The sequence below is a fragment of the Acomys russatus genome, chromosome 6 (assembly GCF_903995435.1).
Source record: "Acomys russatus chromosome 6, mAcoRus1.1, whole genome shotgun sequence".
Taxonomy (NCBI): Eukaryota; Metazoa; Chordata; class Mammalia; order Rodentia; family Muridae; genus Acomys; species Acomys russatus.
In genome coordinates this window covers 75,928,322-75,939,433 of record NC_067142.1, presented here as the reverse complement: position 1 = coordinate 75,939,433, position 11,112 = coordinate 75,928,322, and the positions used below count along the sequence as shown (strand labels likewise).

The 11,112-nt window shown below is 47.9% G+C and overlaps 1 protein-coding gene across 1 annotated transcript; it reads left to right on the top strand.

The window, feature by feature from the left end:
* Window positions 1-4,056: 4,056 nt before the first annotated feature.
* Window positions 4,057-5,087, top strand: LOC127190804 (coiled-coil domain-containing protein 121-like). Its single transcript, XM_051148045.1, has one exon. It carries the CDS (start codon window positions 4,057-4,059, stop codon window positions 5,023-5,025), a length of 969 nt encoding a protein of 322 aa, XP_051004002.1. The 3' UTR covers window positions 5,026-5,087.
* Window positions 5,088-11,112: the final 6,025 nt, after the last annotated feature.

Sequence of the window (11,112 nt, the reverse complement as noted above, 5' to 3'; positions counted from 1 at the left end):
ATGGGCGTTAGTCTGTGTCTCACATCCTGAATCTCCAGGAAATCAAGGCAGGACCATAAGAAGTGGAGCTATTACCCAACTTGGGCTTTGCGTATTCTTATATTTAGATTCCATGGGGACAGTGACTCTCGAAGCCGAGTGGCATCGCATCTCCAACACATCCCGTGAGTCATGGCTTGGGGCTTTGGGAGGAGGGGTTATGACCACTGTGTTTGTCAAACCCTCCAATGGCAAGAATCACTGGACCTAGAATACCCAAGTCAGGAGCAATCTGGGAAGCCATAGCTGAGGAATCCTGGCTGGTTAGGGAATTACTGGCCTGGCTTTCTGTGAGGGCAGAACAGTCTTGCCAAGAGAGCCAATGGGGTCAGTGGCAGTGAAGACAGATAGATCCAACTACCTACAGTCCTGGGCAAGGGTGTTACTTCTTGAAGCCTCAACACCCTTGTCTGTAAAAAGGGTCTCCACCTTATGCTGACGAGTGAAAATTAAAAATGGAGACACGTGGCACCTAGCATGAGCTCAGCCAGTGGCGGTCACCAGCATTATTGTGGCAGTGATTTTCATGAACTCAAAAAGGTCTTGTTTGTAGCCAAAGATGGAGAGTTGGACGGCATACAGGAGACTGTGCAGTCTCCCTTAACTTTGCCTCCACTAGGCACTGGGTAGAAAGAGCCCCCTTGATGCAGACTGCACATCCCCAGCTCACATTCCCTGCGAGAGGCTGGCCAGGCTGACCTTTTAGCCACCTTAGCAGCTGAGGCTTTGTTCTGCTCAGAGCCCCTTAGAGAGCATTGGGAGATGGATGCTTTCTTTGTGAGAGGGAAGGAAGGTTCAGAAATCCTGAGTGGTACAGTCTGTCCTAAATCATTCTAAATGTTCTATATGGACTGTATTGGCACCAGGCCATTGGTACTTGTACAGTCCTGACCTAAAACCCCTCTTACCTTCAGCCTTACCCCTCCCCCTGTAGTGAAGCCTGGACTTGAGAGCTGGGCTCAGCATGTTGGCAAACTCTAAGAGTTAGGCAGGTTTGTTTTCTCTCCCCTCCTTGGAACGATATGAGAACAAGCACTGTTCCATCAGCTGTCTTAACTTTCTGACACTGGCTTGGATAATCAGAAAAGCACATGTGGCAGGGTATGATCCTTCCCCTCCCCCCCAAGCACATGTGGCAGAGTATGATCCTCCCCCCCCCAAGCACATGTGGCAGAGTATGACCCTCCTCCCACCAAGCACATGTGGCAGAGTATGATCCTCCCCCCCCAAGCACATGTGGCAGAGTATGATCCTACCCCCCCAAGCACATGTGGCAGAGTATGACCCTCCTCCCCCCAAGCACATGTGGCAGAGTATGATCCTCCCCCCAAGCACATGTGGCAGAGTATGATCCCCCCCAAGCACATGTGGCAGAGTATGATCCCCCCCAAGCACATGTGGCAGAGTATGATCCCCCCAAAGCACATGTGGCAGAGTATGATCCCCCCCAAGCACATGTGGCAGAGTATGATCCTCCCCCCAAGCACATGTGGCAGAGTATGATCCCTCCCCCAAGCACATGTGGCAGAGTATGATCCTCCTCCCCCCAAGCACATGTGGCAGAGTATGATCCTCCCCCCAAGCACATGTGGCAGAGTATGATCCCCCCCAAGCACATGTGGCAGAGTATGATCCTCCCCCCAAGCACATGTGGCAGAGTATGATCCTCCTCCCCCCAAGCACATGTGGCAGAGTATGATCCCCCCCAAAGCACATGTGGCAGAGTATGATCCTCCTCCCCCCAAGCACATGTGGCAGAGTATGATCCCTCCCCCAAGCACATGTGGCAGAGTATGATCCCCCCCCAAGCACATGTGGCAGAGTATGATCCTCCTCCCCCCAAGCACATGTGGCAGAGTATGATCCCCCCCAAAGCACATGTGGCAGAGTATGATCCTCCCCCCAAGCACATGTGGCAGAGTATGATCCCCTGCCAAGCACATGTGGCAGAGTATGATCCTCCCCCCAAGCACATGTGGCAGAGTATGATCCCTCCCCCAAGCACATGTGGCAGAGTATGATCCCTCCCCCAAGCACATGTGGCAGAGTATGATCCTCCTCCCCCCAAGCACATGTGGCAGAGTATGATCCTCCTCCCCCCAAGCACATGTGGCAGAGTATGATCCCCCCCAAGCACATGTGGCAGAGTATGATTCCCCCCCCAAGCACATGTGGCAGAGTATGATCCCTCCCCGACCAAGCACATGTGGCAGAGCATGATTCCTCCCCCCCAAGCACATGTGGCAGAGTATGATCCCCCCCCCCCCAAGCACATGTGGCAGAGTATGATCCCTCCCCCCCCAAGCACATGTGGCAGAGCATGATTCCTCCCCCCCAAGCACATGTGGCAGAGTATGATCCCTCCCCCCCCAAGCACATGTGGCAGAGTATGATCCCCACCAAGCACATGTGGCAGAGTATGATCCCCCCCCCAAGCACATGTGGCAGAGTATGATCCCCACCAAGCACATATGGCAGAGTATGATCCCCCCCCCAAGCACATGTGGCAGAGTATGATCCTCCCCCAAGCACATGTGGCAGAGTATGATCCCTCCCCTGCCCCCACTCCACAGCCACAGCACAATGAAGATCTGGGTGTAGGGTAGGGAGGGGTGATGACAATCTCCAAAATTCTGAGTGAGCGTTATGTCATTTAATCTACAGAGCTGACCCACGAAGTGGGTATCAGTCTGTCAGCCCATGTAATGGATGGGAAGACTGGCGTACTTTCTAGTAACTCTGTAGAACCTCAGACAGATTGCCTCACATATGTTGGCAATAATGTATAACTTAAAGTCTTATAAAAATTAGAAGTATTCCAAATAAGGTGGGTGTACATAGTAACTATTTTGAGAATGAGGGTAGATTAAAACTTACCTATGCTAACCAAGAAGTGTTGGTTCTTATTCTTTCCTTTCCCTTAGATGTGCACTCTGGGGAGTTCTAAGCATCTGTATTTTGTGAAGTTTCCTTCATGGCTGAAGTGGGGCAAATAATGTACTCCCTACCTAAAAATTTTGAGGAGATCAGATAGATTAATGTACGATATGGCATTATACAGGCAATAGACCACAACCCTATGTGTCTGGGGAGTCTGATTCCTCAGCTAAATAAGTTGCCCAAAGTCACATGCTATTATATCCAAGAGATGGAGGCACTTACAGTAGCCCTGGCTTCTTTAATGGTAGAAGATACGCTGTTGCCTTCCACGGTTAGTCATAGGCCCTAGGCTTCCAGAACCCAGCAATTTCATCTTCAAGTCACTGTCACCAATACTACATCATTAGCAGTACCAAGCATGCCCTAAGGATGCGCTTGAGACAGCCTTCTGGACCAAGGCACCTTGAAGGAACTGGAGTTACAGGCAAGGCTGTGTGATGCCACAGTCTAGACCCCCAGTTCTTTGGAAACCTCCTTTCTTTCCTCCTGGCCTCTTGCCTCACACAGTCTCTTCTGGCTCCCTATGTCCCCTGTAGAAAGGCAGCTTTCCCAATGCTGCCTTTCTCAACAGGGAACTCAAGAAGACCCAAACAACCTGCCCTAGCCCTCGGTCTTGTCGTTTATGCTGCAGACCCACCCTCAGCACTGCAGAGATTAGCCTGACTATACCTCTGCTAGCGAACTGGACCGGTCTGAGCTCTCAATTAAAGCACAGCAGGGATGGCAGACCCCGGAAGGGGGCACTGACTCAAGGACAGGGTATGAGAGAGCAGAGGCAGGTCCCCAGGAGAACAAGGCCAGAGGAGTTGACAGGACAGGGCTCACCAGCTTAGAGCCAGGAGCTCTGGCTCCTGGTGCATGCCTAGAGACCAAGGCCAGCCCTGGACTGCCTCTGACACTGCTCCAGGTAAGCCCTGGTATTTCCTGGCAAGCTGGGTATAGTTTGGTCGCCTTGACCACCAGAGGGAGAAACCTTGGAAACTCCTGCTCAGGACGCTGTGCCCTGGAGGGACACCCAACCACCACTGGGGCCTGCTTCCTTGCAGTCACACTTCCTGACCTGGGCAATCCAGGAGCATGTTTGCTCAGAGCCCTACAAGAGCCCCTCCGCCCACACCATACCTTACTGTTCTAAATACATTTCTCAAGCCAAAGTTGCTAACGAGGTTGGAGAAACGTATGAAGGAGAGGACCGTGGTGGCGCTGAAGGAGCTGAGCCAGCAAATCCAAGAAACTAAATGCCGGCGGGAAAGGCTGCTGGAGGACAGCAGGCAGCTACTAGAGGAAAAATATCGCGTGCAGGCTGAAAACCAGCTTTTGGTGGAATACCTGCGTAAAAATAGTAAGCAGTGTAAAAGGAAACAGGGGGCACTATGGACGCAGCATGTGCAAGAATGTGATGAGATAGACCGAAGGAGACAAGACTTAGCGTCCAGATACACCCAGAGGAAAACGGCCCTTCACACCCAGCTCCTACGGGGCAGAAAGACCCAGAAGGATCTGGAGCAGCAGCGGCAAGCACTGAAGCCCGTTTACGTAGTCAAGGAGAGACAGGACATGAAAATGCAGGCCTTGGAGGAGGAGATAGAAAAAATCCGCGGGGAGACCGCGGCCAAGGACCAGGAGGCACACTTCCAGTTCCTGTGGGAAAGGGCACTGATGGAGAAAGAGCTGGAAGAGCTGCACTTGATGGAGCTGGGACAGGTCAGCACCAAGGGGCCGATGAGGAAGTACAAGGCCCTGGCTCTAGCAGCCAGCCAGGCTCATTCTGAGTTCTGTGGCAGCCTCCACAGTGAGAACCAGCAGCTACGCAAGGAGCTTCAGCAACTCAGTCAGGAGTACCGCAAGGTGGAAGCTGTGAGGGCCCAGCTGGAAAAGCAGCAGCAGCTGGTGAAAGAGGAACAGTGGTATGTACAAGCCTTGGTCAGAGGGCGACAGCGGCTGCAGGCAGAGCGCCAGCGCCATCTTGGTTATAACCCATGCCTCAAGGAACAGAGTGCCTCAAAGACCATGCTGCGTACCAAATCAACAACACATTCAAAGTAATGGTTACCATAACTGATTAAAGAATTGGAGCCCAGGGGATAATCTACAATCCAAGAAGAATCCATCCTGAGAATAGAGTCACATACGGGGTTGTGCTCCTCCTAGCCTCTGGCTGACAACCTGCTATCTGCCTCCCTGAGGCTGTTGTGGATTCCAGAGATTTAGAACATTTGGAAAAATTTTTAATGAGTTCTATCATGCATTTTTATAGCAGCATTTGAAATTCTCAGATTATCTAGTTGTGACATGTATTTTAGTTCTATCACATTTATTTTTTTCTTAATGTATAATTCGTAGTCTACAAAGTGAGCTGTGTACTTTGTATGTTCTATGTATCTGGCCATCTGAATCAACTAGGAATTGTATTTTAAGTTGTAGGGTTTGTTTGTTTAGAGGGGTTGTATGTTTGCATTTGTGATGGACTGGGCATTTGTTGAACTGTGGGTTCTAGTTTGGAATAACAGTCTTGTATTTTGACAATGCCCCTACATGGGAAAACGTAGTCAACTTCACGTTTCTTATAAATTATTAGCAATGAAAGCTTCAAAGCAACTGCCCAGATAGTTCAGCTTTATTTATATGTAAAACAGGTTCATTTTAAATAGAAATAAAAGGAGAATTAGCCTTTCGATGTGCCTATCATCTGATTTCTAACATTGATGGTGAAATGTGTACTTTGCCATTTAACAGTGTGGTTAAAAACACAACCTACCTATAATTATTTCTTAACCCCCAAAGCTTAAAAATGTGGTAGAAATATGACATCTCTCAATATGTTATTATCCTATCATCACCCTTTTGATGAAGTGATAGAGCATTTATGTGAGGAGATAAAATTGGCAAAAGCTTCATGGCTCAGGGTTAGGCCACCACATCAGGACTACCGTAACACCAAAGCTGTCATATGGCAGTGGTCCCTCTGATGACCTAGATGGCTACTGAGTGGCTAACCAGTGGGTAGTGTATACACCACAGATACACTGGGCAAGGATGATTTGTGGCCCTTAAGTGATGCTCGCTGGTATGGTACAAGATTTCACCATACTGCTTAGACACACAAAATATATGAAGTGCTTCTTTCCGGAATTTTCTATTTGATTTTGGACTGAAACTGAACACCGATAACTGAAAAGTGGGAAGGGAAGCCATGAGCAAGGGGAGTTGCCACAGTGCCATTCCAGGCCCACCATCCTGCAGACCAAAGCCTGTTCTTAAAGTACTTCATTCTTTTTCTCATGGAATAAGTATTGCAAGCTTACCTTGAATTTAGAGGCTAACTGTGGGTCTTTTTCCTCTGTGCCTTGAGCCATTTTTATGTTGTCGCTAACCAACAGGCAGACTCGATGGGCTGCTGACAGGTGGCCTTGGCCTCTAGAACTGAGAGAGGGCAATCTTTTCCTAAAGGCCTAGAGAACACACACATAAGGCCTTGTGCTTCCTGTGGACTCTGTGGGGCATAAGTCCAGCCTGATGGGGTCAAACAGCCACAGGAAACATAAAGGAGGCAACGGTCATGTTATGGTAAGATTTTACTTACGGGAACAGCTGCAATTTGTCAATCTCTGCTCTAGAAGAATTAAGACTTTCCCTGTTCCTTCCTGCACCATCAAAACGTACTTGTGTTGTCTATGACTATGCAGTCATGCAAGGTAGATGTTAGCTGAAGTACTGAGACTAAAGTGAAGCCACACTTCCGGGCAAGCCTCTTGGGAGGTGAAGGTCTCTTCCCTACCCCAGTCAGTCGCCCCAGCTCTGTTTTCCCCCTTCTATGTTCTACACCAAACAGATTCCAATGCCCTTTCCCTAACCATGAGCACTGGTCCCATCGATCATACAAGAAACATGGAGGCAGAACCTTCCAAGAAAAATGAATTCTGGGCTTATACTGAAACAGCCCAGGCTACTTCATGTTAAGCACGTGGTCTCCATTCTCAAAATTCCTTTGGCTTCTTTCTCTTTAAGTTCTAGTCTCCCACCGTACCTCTTGACTTCCTATCTTCTAGTAATTTCTATCACCTCATCAGGAAGAGCAACTGAACCATCATCACAGCACATCCCTGTGCTTTCCTTCGCACAGTTGCTGGGAGACGCACTACCTTCCCTTCATCCCCATCCCTGCCCTGGCTGCTTCGAGAGAAAGGCAGAAGCTCAGAGTCATGTCTCCATATGCCTGAAACCACCTTCCCTTCCCAACTCCAAAGCAAATTCTTGGTTTTACTTTTAAAATAACATTTTGTTGCTCCATGACATTATTGAAAATCTATTTGTTAAGATTTTGTTTTGTGGGGCTGGAGAGATGGTTCAGAGGTTAAGAGCACTGTCTGCTCTTCTGAAGGTCCTGAGTTCAATTCCCAGCAACCACATGGTGGCTTACAACCACCTGTAATGAGATCTGGTGTCTTCTTGTGGTGGGCAGGCACACATGTGGGAAGAATACTGTATAAATAATAAATAAATCTTTAAAAAAAAAAGGATTTTGTTTTGTAAGCTCTAGTGCCAACAGGAAGCGAGGGTTATGAGAAAAGAGGGAGGGAAATGCTGGAGCATTCATTCAGCAAAGGCCAAGGGGATGGCTGTGACGAGGACACCAGTGGCAGGAACAGTGTCTGTTCACCCAGGATGCTGCCCACGTCTGTGATGCCAGTGGTCTGTCTCCTGGGGTGTGTTTGTTCCAGAGCAGATGCCAAAGAATGGAGCCCATAGTGCTGACAAGAGCAGCCCCATCAGACGAGGTACATTTGTCAAGCAATTTCCCTATTGAGAGATGCTAGAACATTCTGAAAAAAACATTAAAACTAAAACAAAACAAACAAACAAAAAAAACCCAGAAGCCCATTCTCCTGTGTTGTCAAACACTTCTCAGGCTATCAGACTGTCCAAGAGAGAAGAATAAGGAGATGAATGTTTCACTGTTGCGTTGACTTCCTGTTACTGCAACACATAGCTGAGACGATCAGTTTAGGAAAAGAAAAGGTTGGCTATGGTTCTCGGTTTCGGAGGCTTTAGACTGTAATACCTTAGTCCTTTTGCTTTTAACCCTGTGGCAACAAACTGCATCATGAAGGCAGCGTGAGGCACAGCAAAATTACTCTAGAGACTGAGACCAGACAAGCTAAGGAAGAGGCTGAGATCCCTCTGTCCCCTTCAAGCCTCCCCTCCCATCAGTCGTAAGACGACATCTTTTAAAGGTCCACTGCATTTATAGGTCTATGGACTGGGAACCACGGCTATCATCTAACTCAATGCCCATCACTTCCTCAGCTCCAGCTAAGGTAGTAAACCTTGCCTGAGGCATAGGTGAGGCATGCCTGCCTCCTGACCGCCCCCCCCCCCGACATTCACACTCAGAAATTTTGCCCTGCATGTGACTAGAAAAAAAGTCTATCCAGGCTCTCTGCCTTAGTTTCCTCAGGGAAGCTCCCACACCTTCTATCTTTGGTGCTTGGAGGAGGATACTAGAACACCCCAGAAGACACAGGCCTTCTTTCCTGCTGAACTGAAATGTTGGTGTGGTCAGGGGCCAACAGCAGAGTGCAAGGAGTCTGGGAGACCAGCTGTGGGAGCTTGTAACTCACAATTGGATGTCCTTCTGATTTTAAAAAATGTGATAAGTCAAATGCCCATTAAGACATCCACTGGCCATTCATAGTTACTGTCATCCCCAGCTCTTTGGCTATGTCCTCTGGAGAATAAAAAGAAAATTAGAATATAACTTGCATATTAAATTGTATAATTAAAAACTTGGAGGAAACCCCATACACTAAGGCAGTACAGGTATGAAGCCCTAGTTAGCATCCTGAAGGTAGGGAGAGGCCTCCGGGCGACATGGCGCACTTTTCACTTTCCTCATTGGCTTCCTAGAATCTGTTTTACATTTTAAAGTCAAGTAGACTCAGGGGACATGTTGTGGTCCTTCCATTCTAAATCCCATACAAGTTACTTAATATCTCCCAGCCTCTGGTCTCTCATTTGCAAACTAATAAAATTGCTCAGAGTTAAATAAGATAATGCAGACAAATTGTTGCTTGGTAGATGTTCCTCTTCCTCCTTCCTCTATGGAATTAAGAAAATACGATTCCTGTTCGCGCATTAAGCTATCTTGTACACGTTGGTCTAATTTTACATATTAACAGCTATTTTATGCAAGCCTTTTAAATATTGCTATGAAAAAGCATCTATAATTACTTTTATTAAGAATCTCAAATTAAATTATTTTGTTACCAAAAAAAAAAAAAACCCCTTTTCTTTTAAATGAAAAGCATAAAAGCTATCAAAATGGATTTTATTATGGCTAAGTAACTGATAGTATTTGATTTCTGGGCTTCAAGAGATGGAGGTAAACTGGCTTCTGTAAGGCCACGTGCCTGCCACTAGGTTAGTGCTTTTACTGTGCCCAGTAAGAACACCATTTTGCCAATGCTCCTCCCTTTAAGAAGCCGCTGCTATGGTTACACTGAAATGTGAAGAACCCTAAGCAGAGGGGTGGGGGATGGGGATGTGGGTAGGAGTGAGGGGTGTGGGTAGGAGTGAGGGGTATGGGTGGGAGTGGGGGTGGGGGGGACGTCTGTATCTTTCTTGTTCTGCCTGTCTTGATTCTTAGAATGTAAATAAACTTAAGGAAAAGTGTCACCAAGGCCTATATGTGAATAAATTGAGAGACTCGAGAGGACTGTCTCCCATTCCCAAACCATAGCGCCATGATAACATCCCACCTTGTTTGCTTTCTTCACCTTCATTAAACACACATCTCCTCATTTATCGGCCCATTCAAAATTACATCATTCACTGGCTGAAAAATGAAATCATCAGGAGGCTCTGCTCCCCACCAGAGGAGACTTTTAAGACAGTGGCGGTGCTATGTGGGCTCTAAGAATCCGAGGGCCTGGAGATTTCTCCTAAGGAAATGGGTGATCTCAGGCACAAAGACTTCCGTTCCCAGGTCGGTTACTGAGTCTTGGCCTCATTCCTGCAGTCTTGGCCGCAGGTCCTCAGGAACAGGGGAGCAGCGGCAACAAACTGGGGACTCGGTGGTGGCCCATGAGCACGAATAAAATCACCTCCCAGGACCAGCTTCGGGAGGCAGACCAATTCTATTCAGGGTGAACGAGGGTTATATAGAACTTTTGGGAGGAGGGGGTGGGGAAATCCAGAGTGGGCGAATGTCATTGGCTGAAGGGCTCAGACACTAAGACGCCTCATTAGCATGGAGAGGCATTCCAGGAAACCCAGATGCTCGCTGAACAGGTTCTATTGGAAGAAGGGGAGTTGGACCTGCAGTTTCCCTAAGGACTACATTGACCTTCTTCAGGTAGAGGGTGTGGGGGTCCAGGATCCCCTCCACCCCCAGACAGAGAAGAGGAAGCCCTGGCAAAGAGAGTCCTCCATTTTGTACTGAGCTCAGGGCTTTCTGGTAATGGCAGACTGCAACCTTAGCAGCATGGCTTCCGGACAGAGTTTGGATTTTGTTTTTCTTTTTGTTTTTGTTTTTGTTTTTAACTAAATAATATTGAATGTTTCGCTGTATAGTAAAACGATATAGGTTTACTATAAAATTCTTTGAACTCATGTAAACATTTTAAAAGGAGTTAATAGTTACTGTCTGGATTGGGTGACTGGCCTTTGCTGCCACCAAAACCATTAAGGGGAAATGTTGGGACTTTTAAGATGTGGAACCTAGCAGCAACGTCGGGTATAACACATGCCGATAATCCTAGCATTCGGGAGGCAAAGGCAGGAGGAGTGAGCTAGAGGGCTACACAGAAAAACGTTTCTTTCAAAATATAGATGTACGGGGAACATACAGTAGCTTAAATCAGATGTCCCCCTCCATTTTTGAACACTTGAATACTTGGTCCCCAGTAGGTGCAACTGTTTGGGTAGGTTTAGGAGGTGTGGCTTTGCTGGAAGCAGCAGATCACAGTGCATGGGGTGGGCTTTGAGGTTACAAAAGCCGTGCACCGCCCCACGCTGCACCGCTCCACGCTGCACCGCTCCAAGCTCTGCCTCTCTCACTTCCCGTTTGTGGTTTAAAGAGATGGGCTCTCCACTTGCTGCTCTTGCACCAGTGACGGAATTCCCAGCATCCCC

What these genes read in the sequence shown, in the direction of transcription:
- LOC127190804 (XM_051148045.1), top strand. Translation starts at nt 4,057, where the DNA reads ATGTTTGCTCAGAGCCCTACAAGAGCCCCTCCGCCCACACCATACCTT.